The sequence below is a fragment of the Copadichromis virginalis genome, linkage group LG1 (assembly GCF_057382275.1).
Source record: "Copadichromis virginalis isolate Kocher_CV1m ecotype Utaka linkage group LG1, C_Virginalis_male_GT1.1, whole genome shotgun sequence".
NCBI classification, from domain to species: Eukaryota; Metazoa; Chordata; class Actinopteri; order Cichliformes; family Cichlidae; genus Copadichromis; species Copadichromis virginalis.
The window spans coordinates 37,702,836-37,715,616 of record NC_140618.1 but is presented as its reverse complement, the minus strand read 5'-3'; the positions used below and the strand labels follow the sequence as shown (position 1 = coordinate 37,715,616).

At 42.1% G+C, this 12,781-nt stretch overlaps 1 protein-coding gene and 1 pseudogene across 1 annotated transcript; both read right to left on the bottom strand.

Annotated features, from left to right (window-relative positions):
- Positions 1–543: 543 nt before the first annotated feature.
- Positions 544–2,840, bottom strand: LOC146719205 (E3 SUMO-protein ligase ZBED1-like). Its single transcript, XM_085455416.1, has 3 exons — positions 1,539–2,840; positions 1,091–1,241; positions 544–991 (listed from the first exon to the last, which is right to left on the bottom strand). Exons 1-3 carry the CDS (start codon positions 2,807–2,809, stop codon positions 545–547), a joined length of 1,869 nt encoding a protein of 622 aa, XP_085311542.1. The 5' UTR covers positions 2,810–2,840; the 3' UTR covers position 544.
- A 121-nt stretch (positions 2,841–2,961) lies between these two features.
- LOC146719204 (uncharacterized) lies at positions 2,962–3,923 on the bottom strand (annotated as a pseudogene).
- Between the last annotated feature and the right edge of the window lie 8,858 nt (positions 3,924–12,781).

Here is a 12,781-nt window from a genome sequence, read left to right as displayed (position 1 = left end):
TGTTTTCACTCTTGTATGCTTTTCATACAAGTTTCATACAAGACAGATAAAAACTTTATAAGATTTATATATATCTTTTCCATATGGGTATATATAAAATTATGATAATTCATCTTGTATATGTACTGTCAAAAGAACCCTCTAAGCCTTGTGAATGAATTACATAAATTTCAAAATTAAGAACAGATACTAAAGCAGTTAAATAATGTAATTTTTAATTAACATTAGTATATATATTTTTTCATACATACATTTCAAGTGGATCAGGGATCCAGTGCAAATAGAACACATCTTTTGTAAACATCAGTAAAACCTCAGAGAAATAGTTTTGCTGTTAGTGTCTCACACAGCTTTTCTGAAATCCACTATTGTGTTTTGGAGACACACAGGATAACACAGCGTGTACAAGTGAACTGACAGAAACTGACCGATCAGAAAATGAAAAACTGCCTTTTAAAATACTTCAAAAAATGAAAACATACTGAACAGTATTGTAAAACCTCTGTGAAACTAATGCAATTTAGCCTTATTTACAACTACCCTCTCACTTCTTTGAGACTGTAAGGTTTTTCTGCAAGAAGAGAAGCTGGTCTACATGTTGTGGAGTCAGGCAGCTCCTTTGTGCGGTAACAATGTCACCAGCAGTTGAAAACACTCGTTCAGAAGGAACACTGGTCCCAGGTATGGAAAGATACTGCTTTGCTTGTAGAGCCAAGAGAGGATACTCCCTTTCATGGTCCCTCCACCAGATCAAAGGATCCTCAGAAAGTGCAACAGGCTCAACGTCCCTGTATCGATTCACTTCTTCCTTTGCCTTCTGAGTTGGTGTTTTCTGTGGTGCTGTGGTTTTTGTTGAGTAGGCTGGCCCAAGGAGAAAAATTAATGCAGAGTCCTTTGACCTCTTAATTGGAGGGGCATAATCCACTTCATCAACACCACCAAGAGAGATGTCAGGGACAGTTTCCTCAGATGTGTCACCATCAGACTGTCGCTGTAGAAAAATGAAAACTTAATTAATAAAGAAATTACTATTTATATTCTAACTTGAGTAGTGCAAAAAAACCAATAATTTTTTGTTTCTGTAACTCACAATAGCTGTGTCCACGTTCTCCAAACCTGCTTCTTCCAACACCAACTGAGAGAATGTGTTGTTACAGGTCTCTTTGGACAAGAATGGCAGGGCCTTAAAGCGAGGATCTAATGCTGATGCAATGTACAGCTTGTCCTTTAGGGCCACATATCTTGAAAAGAGATTTTGCACATTTAACTCAGTTTATTATGTTGGATATACATGTGCATGGTTACATACACTCATGCAAGATCAGAAACATTAATATACGACTTTGTTTCCATAATTTATATATAAACATCTATAGATAGATAGATATAAAATCAAAAGGCCTATTACTAGACAAGAGGGCTTAACTAACATTTTTATAATATATATATTTTTTCACTATAATAAGAATTTTCATGTAATACATGCATCCATACAGTTACACTCATTCATGGCATATACACACAATTCATAAACATACCTTGACTTCAAGTTGTCGTATACAGCAGTCTTGAGGTCTTTAATCAGTGAGGAGTCGTGAGAGACACTGATCATCTTCTCCAGCAGCTGTGCATGCAGAGGTGCAATGATGGAAAGGGTCGGGGACTTTTCTTCAGACATAACCAGTGTGGCTGCTTTCAGCGGCTTCAAAGCTTTCACTATATCTTCTCCATCAGTTATGTCAGCCTCTGTAAGACTACAGAGATTACTGTCATTTCTCCTCACTTCAGGTGAGAGTAGAGCTGCAGAGATTGCTGGTTGTTGCTCTAGGAAGCGTTCCAGCATCTCCAATGTGCTGTTCCATCTGGTCACCCCATCATTCACCAGCTTATGGGCAGGTAGATTCAGTATCTTTTGCTTCTCTTTAAGCTTGCGACTTGCAACAGTGCTGCGATGAAAAAAGGATGCTATGCGTCTCACTCGGCCAAGCAGCTGAGCAACAGCTGGAACTTTCAGTCCTGCTTGTGAAGCTAAATTGAGTGTGTGGGCAAAACAACCAATGTGCAACCAGCCCGTTATTTCCACAGCTCGCACCATATTTGCAGCATTGTCAGTTACGATGACTGGATTTTTGTTTGTAAGCTCCCATTCTTCGATTGCTTTGAACATAATTTCAGATAAATTAGCTGCTGTGTGGCTTGCTTCAGTCGTTCTTGTCTGTAAGACATGAGACACGAGTCTCCACTCCTGGTCGATATGGTGTGAGGTGATAGTCAGGTAGTTATCTGTTGCTCTGGATGTCCAGCTGTCACAGGTTATAGCGACTCTCTCTGCTGACTTGAGAGAGGCTGTAACATCGTGTTTCACTTTTTCATACATGTTTGGGATTACCACTTCACTCAAATGTTTGCGTGTTGGTAAAACATAGCGTGGTTCTAGCGTATTAATGAGGTTTTGGAAGCCATCATTTTCAACAACGCTGTACGGACGTATATCTTTACATATGAAAGTTGCCACAGACTGGGTTATCTTTTGGGCACGTGGAGAAGTGGATTCAAACTTCACTGCAAATGCCTTTTCGAGTGAGCGTTGCTTGGTGTCGGCCGTTTTTGCTAGCAGGATATCTGGATGATGCCTCGTTAAATGATTTCTGAGATTTGTGGTATTTCCACAGTGCTTTACCTCCATTTTGCACATCTTACATACGGCTTTGCTTTTGTCCGGCTCTTCACTGTCTTCACAGTTCTTAAATCCAAAGTGTTGCCAGACATCTGCCTTTAGGCTCGGTGGCACATTCCCGGGAGTAGCCATGATGGTTCATGCGTCCAGGTCACTTAACTCTCGCGTGACTTCCTCATGTTAAGCGCTTGTTTCATACGCGGCAAACTACATATGTATAAAAAAAATCGATTTCAGGATTTAATGAATCGATATCGTTTTATTCCAGTTAGAATCGATTTTAATCAATGAATCGATTTTTTAAACCCACCCCTAATTGGCATGCTGACTGCAGGAATGTCTACCGGAACTGTTGATGTGAAATGAATGTTCATTTCTCTGCCATAAGCCATCTTCAGAGAATTTGGCAGTACATCCAACCGGCCTCACAATCACAGACCACATGTAACCACACCAGCCCAGGACCTCCACATCCAGCATGTTCACCTCCAGGATGGTTGACCAGGTGGAGACCAGCCACCAGCTGCAGCAACAGTCGGTTTGCATAACCAAAGAATTTCTGCAAAAACTGTCAAAAACCGTCTCAAGGAAGCTCATCTGCATGCTCGTTGTCCTCATCGGGGTCTGGACCTGACTGCAGTTCGTTGTTGTAAGCAACTTCAGTGGGCAAATGCTCATGTTCGATGGCGTCTGGCACGTTGGAGAGGTGTTCTGTTGACAGATGTTTTTACTGTTCAGTGGCGTCGTGTGGATGAGCGGTTTGCTGACGTCAACGTTGTGGATTGAGTGCCCATGGTGGCAGTGGGGTTAAGGACATGAGTGCATTTTATTGTTGGCATTTTGAAGATACCGTGTTGAGATCCTGAGGACCATTGTTGTGCCATTTATCCATGACCACTACCTCATGTTCCAGCATGATAATGCACGGCCCCATATTGCAAGGATCTGTACAGCTGGAAGCTGAAAACATCCTAGTTCTTGCATCGCCAGCATACTCACCAGACATGTCACCCATTGAGCATGTTTGGGACACTCGGCTTATATGACAGTGTGTTCCAGTTCCTGCCAATATTTAGCAATTTTGCACAGAAGAAGAGTGGACCAATATTCCACAGCCCACAATCAACAACCTGATCAGCTCTATGCAGTGGAGATGTGTTGCACTGCGTGAGGCAAATGGTGGCCACACCACATACTGAGTGGTTTTGTGACATCTGTAGCATTCTGCTGTGTGATCAAACTGCATATTTCAGAGTGGCCTTTTATTGTGGGCAGTCTAAGGCACACCTGTGCAATAATCATGCTGTCTAATCAGCACCTTGATATGCCACACCTGTGAGGTGGGATGGATGATCTTGGCAAAGGAGAAGTTCTCACTAACACAGATTTAGACAGATTTGTGAACAATATTTGATAGTAATCAGTGCTTTCTGCTTTCTGCTTCAAATCTGCTTCTGAATTTTCACGGGACCCCAGTCGCGCTTCATCGTGGTCCTCCATTGACTTTACATGTAAACCTGACGCTCTGGTCGCGTCTATCGCGTTCGGTGTGAACACACCGTTACAGCATCTAGCAAAGACAAGCATAATGATGTGTCACGGGTTGCTCTGAGGATCCACTCGCAGGACTCCGGAGTGTGTTGTAACAGAGACAGTTTATTCACAAAAATCTTCACAAGTGTATTTACAGGCAGTGCGAGGACAGTGCTATATACAAGATGTGCGAGGACGGGTTCCAGGGCTCCAGGGAAAACAAGGGGATCACACACACGCTCACGCAAATCTCTCTCCGCTAGTAACCAGCCACCTCTTACACGCTCCACACGGGGAAACACGGGGACGGGTCCGGGGAATCTAGAACAGAGAGACAAATGTTACTTTCTGAGGCGGAAGTGTGGGAAACTAGGGCTCGACGTGTACTGACAGGAGTCTTCACAACAATCCAGCGTTGAACAGCTGATCTCCTCCTTCTGATATACCAGCTGGTCTGATGATGCCCAGGTGTGCATGATCCGGGAGGGCGTGGGCCGAGGGCGTGAACCCGCCATGAGTTCCGCCCCGGCAAAACAGGGGAGGGGGAGAGAGATTGCTGATCAGTGCCTTGCCGACCCCGCAGGTCGTGACATGATGACAATAACTGACCTGAAAACACACAATCAAAATCATCATGGTGGCTAAATATACAGTATATTTGTGTTGTACAGTGCTGGAAAAGAAATGGCACCAACCTCTCCCACAGGGGCCAAAGGGGTACCCCGTATTTATAGGGTTGCACCAAAGAAGAAGAATGAGGAGGGGCTCTAACTGATAATGAACATACAGTGGGGCAAAAAAGTATTTAGTCAGCCACCGATTGTGCAAGTTCCCCCACCTAAAATGATGACAGAGGTCAGTAATTTGCACCAGAGGTACACTTCAACTGTGAGAGACAGAATGTGAAAAAAAAATCCATGAATCCACATGGTAGGATTTGTAAAGAATTTATTCGTAAATCAGGGTGGAAAATAAGTATTTGGTCAATAACAAAAATACAACTCAGTACTTTGTAACATAACCTTTGTTGGCAATAACAGAGGTCAAACGTTTACTATAGGTCTTTACCAGGTTTGCACACACAGTAGCTGGTATTTTGGCCCATTCCTCCATGCAGATCTTCTCGAGAGCAGTGATGTTTTGGGGCTGTCGCCAAGCAACACGGACTTTCAACTCCCGCCACAGATTTTCTATGGGGTTGAGGTCTGGAGACTGGCTAGGCCACTCCAGGACTTTCAAATGCTTCTTACGGAGCCACTCCTTTGTTGCCCGGGCGGTGTGTTTTGGATCATTGTCATGTTGGAAGACCCAGCCTCGTTTCATCTTCAAAGTTCTCACTGATGGAAGGAGGTTTTGGCTCAAAATCTCACGATACATGGCCCCATTCATTCTGTCCTTAACACGGATCAGTCGTCCTGTCCCCTTGGCAGAAAAACAGCCCCATAGCATGATGTTTCCACCCCCATGCTTCACAGTAGGTATGGTGTTCTTGGGATGCAACTCAGTATTCTTCTTCCTCCAAACACGACGAGTTGAGTTTATACCAAAAAGTTCTACTTTGGTTTCATCTGACCACATGACATTCTCCCAATCCTCTGCTGTATCATCCATGTGCTGTCTGGCAAACTTCAGACGGGCCTGGACATGCACTGGCTTCAGCAGCGGAACACGTCTGGCACTGCGGGATTTGATTCCCTGCCGTTGTAGTGTGGAGGACGCACTTTTGACTTTACTAAATCTAATTCTTAAACATGTAGAGAGTAAAGGGACTTTTGCAAGACTTCTTTTCATTGATTTTTCTTCGGCTTTTAATACAATACAGCCCCATATTTTAATTAAAAGACTTTTAGAACAGTTTGAAATCAGGAAAAACCTGGTGGGCTGGATTTTAGATTTTCTAACTGACAGGTCACAAAGAGTGAGAATAAATGGGGTTCTGTCTGACCCAGTGCTCTCCTCCACAGGTTCTCCTCAAGGCTGCGTCCTATCGCCCTTATTATTCACTCTCTATACAAACATGTGTCAGGGCAGACATGAAAACAGGGTCATTATTAAATATGCAGATGACTCTGTTATTGTCAGCTTACTGAAAGAGGGTGAAATTAACCACGGTCCAGTCATTGATGACTTTGTTCAGTGGTGTGAGGAGTCTTATCTCCAGCTGAACATACCTAAAACAAAAGACATGGTTGTTGATTTTAGGAAACAACAAAATGGGCACGGAGTCACTTTAATTAAAGGTCAGAAAATAGAGCAAGTACAATCATATAAATATCTTGGGACCATAATCAATGAAAAACTGAACTTTGATCAAAATTGCAAATCAGTTTGTAAAAAGGGTCACCAGCACCTTTATTGCCTTAGGAAACTTGTTCATTTCCACATTGACCAAAAAATTTTAACTTTGTTTTATCGTTCTTTTATTGAGTCTGTTTTATCCTTTTGTCTGGTGGCATGGTTTGGTCAGACCTCTGTCACAGAGAAAAACTCTCTAAATCAGATAGTGAGATGGTCCAGTCGTCTGATAGGTGAGCCACAGTCTTGTTTAGCCTCCCTGTACTCTAAGCAGGTACAGAGGATGGCTTTATCAATCCTTAAAAATGGTTCCCATCCTCTAAGGGGTGAATTTCAGCTTCTTCCCTCAGGACGGAGGTTTCTATTTCCAAGATGCAGGACAAAGCGTTATAAAAATAGCTTTGTCCCCGTTGCTGTCACTGAATTAAATAAGAACTGTTTTTGATTCGAAATATTAAAGTATGTGTCACAGTGAGTTTTATATATTTACTAGGTATGTGTGTTTTTAAAGGGATGTCAAATGCTGTCATTTTTCTGTAAAGCAAATTTACCTTGCCTTTAGGTATAAATAAAGTTACCTTACCTTACCTTACCTTACTGATGGTGACCTTTGTTACTTTGGTCCCAGCTCTCTGCAGGTCATTCACCAGGTCCCCCCGTGTGGTTCTGGGATCTTTGCTCACCGTTCTCATGATCATTTTGACCCCACGGGATGAGATCTTGCGTGGAGCCCCAGATCGAGGGAGATTATCAGTGGTCTTGTATGTCTTCCATTTTCTGATGATTGCTCCCACAGTTGATTTTTTCACACCAAGCTGCTTGCCTATTGTAGATTCACTCTTCCCAGTCTGGTGCAGGTCTACAATACTTTTCCTGGTGTCCTTCGAAAGCTCTTTGGTCTTGGCCATGGCGGCGTTTGGCGTCTGACTGTTTGAGGCTGTGGACAGGTGTCTTTTATACAGATGGTGAGTTCAAACAAGTGCCATTCATACAGGTAACGAGTGGGGGACAGAAAAGCTTCTTACAGAAGACGTTACAGGTCTGTGAGAGCCAGAGATTTTCCTTGTTTGAGGTGACCAAATACTTATTTTCCACCCTGATTTACGAATAAATTCTTTACAAATCCTACCATGTGGATTCATGGATTTTTTTTTCACATTCTGTCTCTCACAGTTGAAGTGTACCTCTGGTGCAAATTACTGACCTCTGTCATCATTTTAGGTGGGGGAACTTGCACAATTGGTGGCTGACTAAATACTTTTTTGCCCCACTGTAACTACAGGCTTGGAGTCAGGAAAAGGAACGGTTCGGGGTCTAGAACACATTTTGTGTAATTATAACAATATGTTATTTACACATAGAGATGTAAGAGTGATGATGGGAAAGTGTTTTAATGGATCTCTCTGCAGCTTCATTAAAAATCCAGTCACTGGAGTTGGGATTATGGTATATGGCAGACTGGCAGAAGCAAAGACTGCTGCCCTTCTGTAGTTCTTCCCCCAGATTTCATCATACAAAAGGCGATAAATCACATCAGTCAGTTTAGTCTCTGCCAATAGTTGATGACATCATGGAAAAAGGCTTTGTTCTCAGATGTTTCACTGCGATAAAGATGTTTTTTTCCACAAACTTTTATTGAGTATGACAGTCTGGAACCAATGGGATTATGAGAATCTCATAAATTAAGTGGTATTTCCCTGTAAGTGTTATGATATCATATCGTAGTGTGAAAAATCCTAACTCTGAGCCTTAGGCTATAATGATTGACTTCATAAAGTTTGCAGATTGAGACACCCACATGTACACAGCAGGTTACAGAAATGATTATGTCAAATGTAAAAAGTTTCCAGACATTTTTCTTCATAGAGATGAAGAGGAGCCTGAATGAATATCGGCTGGGAAACAGTGAGTGTATAAATAAGACAAATTCTATTTATTTAACATGATGCTTTTTTATTAACTTTCAACCTGCAGCTCATCTGTGAAGAGTCAGCTCTCATTTCTACAAGAGGTGCTGAGTAATCCAAACACTCTTCAGCTCTGCGGCACAAACAGGCAGGCAGTGGGAAACAGCTTTACACCCTGACTGGGTAAATTGGTAAATTCATCAGAATGCTGAGGGATTACACTGGAAAGTGACTGGTAGAAACGCAGTATGTATACATTTATACACAAGCTGCAAATGGAGATGCAGACACGAAAATCCATACCTTGTTTCCATGGCAACCCAGTGAAAAGCAATCCTTGTTCAGATCAAATTTCTTTTCCAGTTGAAACCAGTCAGCTCTTCTGAATTGGACTGGTGTGTGTGTGCGTGTGCGTGCGTGCGTGCGTGCGTGCGTGTGTGTGTGTGGCTCTTTGAAATGCAAACAGATTTCAATTCATTTCAATTTCAATTTTATTTATACAGCACCAAATCACAACAACAGTCGCCTCAAGGTGCTTTATATTGTAACGTAGACCCTACAATAATACATACAGAGAAAAACCCAACAATCATATGACCCCCTATGAGAAAGCACTTTGGTGACAGTGGGAAGGAAAAACTCCCTTTTAACAGGAAGAAACCTCCAGCAGAACCAGGCTCAGGGAGGGGCGGGGCCATCTGCTGTGACTGGTTGGGGTGAGAGAAGGAAGACAGGATAAAGACATGCTGTGGAGGAGAGACAGAGATTAATAACAACTTGTGTCTGTCTCCTGATGAAAATAGCCACTCAGATATTTCAGCTGTAATTAACTGAGATTCTCATCTCAGGTTGTGAAACCTGGTGTTGGTCTGTCTGTCAAGCACTGTCAGAGCAGATGGTCAAAATGGGAACGCATCACTTTAGTGACCTGAGCATTAAAGTGCAACTTGGAATATGTGATTCCAAGTAAGTTATAGTTATATTTACCTCTGGGCTTTTAGAGTTCTACATTCGAAAACAAGTACAAGGGAAGTACCAGATTACCACACATGTATAATCTGGATAACTTTCAGTCTGTATGAACAAACTCAACCCCTTCGTTGGGGATAGAGCTTTAGTCTGGTACTGAAGATAACTGTGGTTTAAAAATGTTCATGCCAATCATGTGTTACAGATAAAACCCTGGTCTTGGAAGCAGTGTTCTGAGATTTTGTGAAGTGATGGTTCCTTTTTGTTTTGGGGAATCAATGATTTTTGAGTTTTGTAGCCTTGTTTAGTTTTTAATATTGAAACATGGAAACTCATGTGTTTAAAAGTCTTCTTGATCTCATGTTTTGCATGGGTTCATTATGGTTGATTTTCTAGCCTTGTTATTTACTTGTTATTTCTCTTTAGGTCCCCCTTGTGTTTCATCAGTTCCCTTTTGCGTTGCATTCTGATCCAGTCTCATCTTAGTGTTGTTTTTCATCTTTCAGTGTTCCCGAGCATCACGTTAATCCGTTTCCCCTGTTTAGTTGAGTTAGTTCCTGTTTTATTTCAGCCCGTTCTCACTCCCGAGGTGTGACATCCTGACGATTTGTCACGTCCTGCGGCGTTCCTGAGGAACGCGAAAGGTGACTTTCGGTGTTCTTATGGTACGTGCTGGGTTATGGGTGAAATAGAGTAGAATTACGGTCCCGCGGTAGAACGCTTTCCAGCCATGTATTCCAGCCCTAAGCATAACCTTATCCCTAACCTTAGGCAGCACTTTAATGACGTTAAATAGTGTTTTCCAAAGCGATTTCAGGAATATGAACGAACATGTGTGTGTTGTTTCCAAACAGTTCTCATGTTCCCTCGTGCCCGGAAGCGTAACATGTTGACGATTTGTCAACTAGCGTAAAATATTACGCCTCAGGAGTGAGAACGTGTTGCTTATTTTGGTAGTGTTTTGTACTTTGTATTTGGTTTTACTTCCTTTGTCTTGTCCTCCTTGGTAAGTATAAGTCTAATGTCAGTTTGCCATCTGTTTCTTCTCTACCTCTTGTGTTAGAGCCAATCTATAGAGAAATATTTTTGATACTGTTTCAGTTATTATGTTACATGTTTGATTTTATATAATATGTTGTTAGAGAATAAATGCTGCGCGTTTAATTTGTGTCGGGTAAGAAAACATTACAGCACGTGTGGTAGCAGGTTAGCAGGACAGCAATGGAAATGTGCGCTGTAGCGGCAAATAGTTTTTTGACATCGTTTGTTTGTATGTACGAGTCAGAAATACATCTGGACAGCTCACATTAAGAAGTGGACGAATTATTTTTTCAAAGCTTGGGACAGAAATTTGCCACTACATCTTGTATATATTGTCCACTTTCAGTCATCCGGGTAAGGAAATTCCAGAAGATGATTTTGTTTATCCGTCATTTGACTGAGTGATGCAACATTTCTCCCACTGAAAATGCTGTATCCTGATGCAGAATCCGCTTCCTGGGATATTTTGTTAGTCTTCCTTCGCTCCGTGTCGACTCATCTGTGTAAGCTTTGTGTTCCCTCACTCTGTAGTTCCAGGGATTCTTCTGATATGGACTGACTCCCTCTTTATTCACTCTGAATTTTTGGACTTTATAAATTCCCCTGAATAATCAGCATTAAATACTTGGGTCTGCAAGATTAGTCCACCATCGGTGCAGCTAACCATGACAGTCTACTTTGGTACAGATGTGGATGCTGACTCGGTGGAGACAAAGTGGTGGCCTGAATTATAGTTTCTCTCTAGACCATAAACTGATTCTCAGGTTATAAATTCAGTGACCAGTTGACTTATTGCAGCCAGGGGAGTCATCACCTTTGGACTTTTAGAAAGAATACTCATTTATGGCTCTTCTGCCTCTGCTTCCCCATCCTCACCTGGTCCATATTTTTAACAGAGTTTCCAGTAAAATGAGTTTATCTAGACCAAGTCTAAGTACCTAAGTTTGGAATTAAATCTGCTATTTTATTACAAAAGTCATTTTAAAAATCCTCACATCTCTCTGGTTTGTACTGAAATGGCAGGGTAAGTGGAGGAACAGTGGCATAGCTTATGGATTTCTGAATGTTGATTAGACTATATTAGTTAACGGAGTTTGTCCTTTTTTCTACCTCCTATCTGCTTTCTTGCTGTCTCTTTAAACTTCTTAATTCTTCATTAAACTTTGGCTGCAGGATCTTCATGTTTTTGTGCTGGAGTGATTCAAAACATCAAGAAGTTTCTTTGTGGTTCAAAAACTGAGAGTGAATTTAGTGGAATGGAGCGATCAGTGTCCGAGGTTTGGAAGTCAGCAGAGATGAGTGGAGTGTTTTTATTGAACTAAAATTATCCATACAGAAACCATGGGGAGCACAAAGTCAAGTATGTACATGTCCTCTGTCATGATTGGGTTGCTTGCAGGTTTGATAGAATCTGAAGTAAATGAGCAGGAAGGGAGGCAACAACCACAGATATTTAAATCACCCGGAATGAGAAACCACATTTTAACATAACATCAGATTAAGGACTGAAAAACCAGACGTAAGCTGAGAGGACTGGTTTATCAGGATTGACACTGTCATGGCAAGTGAGATGAGCCGTGTGGAAAATAAAGGAGGATCCAAATGCAGGCAGTCGTGAAGGTGTAAAGGTGGTTTATTAAACACAAAAAGGAAAAGGACAAACGGCGAACGGAGCAATGACTAACTAGACTGGGAACAAACTAACTACAGAACACGAACCTGAACATGAGCAGAAACACTTGGCGGTTGACAGCAGGGAAACACACAGATGACGCAGGGTGGAATACACAGATGACGCAGGGTGGAATACACAGACGGACCAGCAACAACAATGACGGAAGACATGACTTAAATACACAGAGAACCACAGGGGAATTACACACAGGTGGTGGACACAGCTGGGAATAATCAACAAGACGAGACAAAGGTAAAACCGAACACACTCACATGAGACCCAGACCTTCACAATAAAACAGGAAATGAGAACACCACACCAAGACGCAGACCTGACACTGAGAGACAGACAGGAAACGACATATGAAACTAAACCCACATCGTAAACCCAGATAAACAGAAACATGGAACTCTAATAATAGAAATCATAATCATCACCATAACACAACAAGAGAACAAGAACATAATCCCTGATGCAAACTTAAATCAAAACACAATAAACTCAAAATACTGGGTCCAACGGACCCAGAACCGTGACAGTACCCCCCCCTCAAAGGGCTGGCTCCTGACAGCCCCAAACAAAAAGCACAAGCACCAAGCCAGGGCGGGCGGAGGGGGCCCAGGAAGGAGGGCCCGAAACACAAAAAACCAGGAGCACGAGAAACCAGAACCAAAACACGACTGT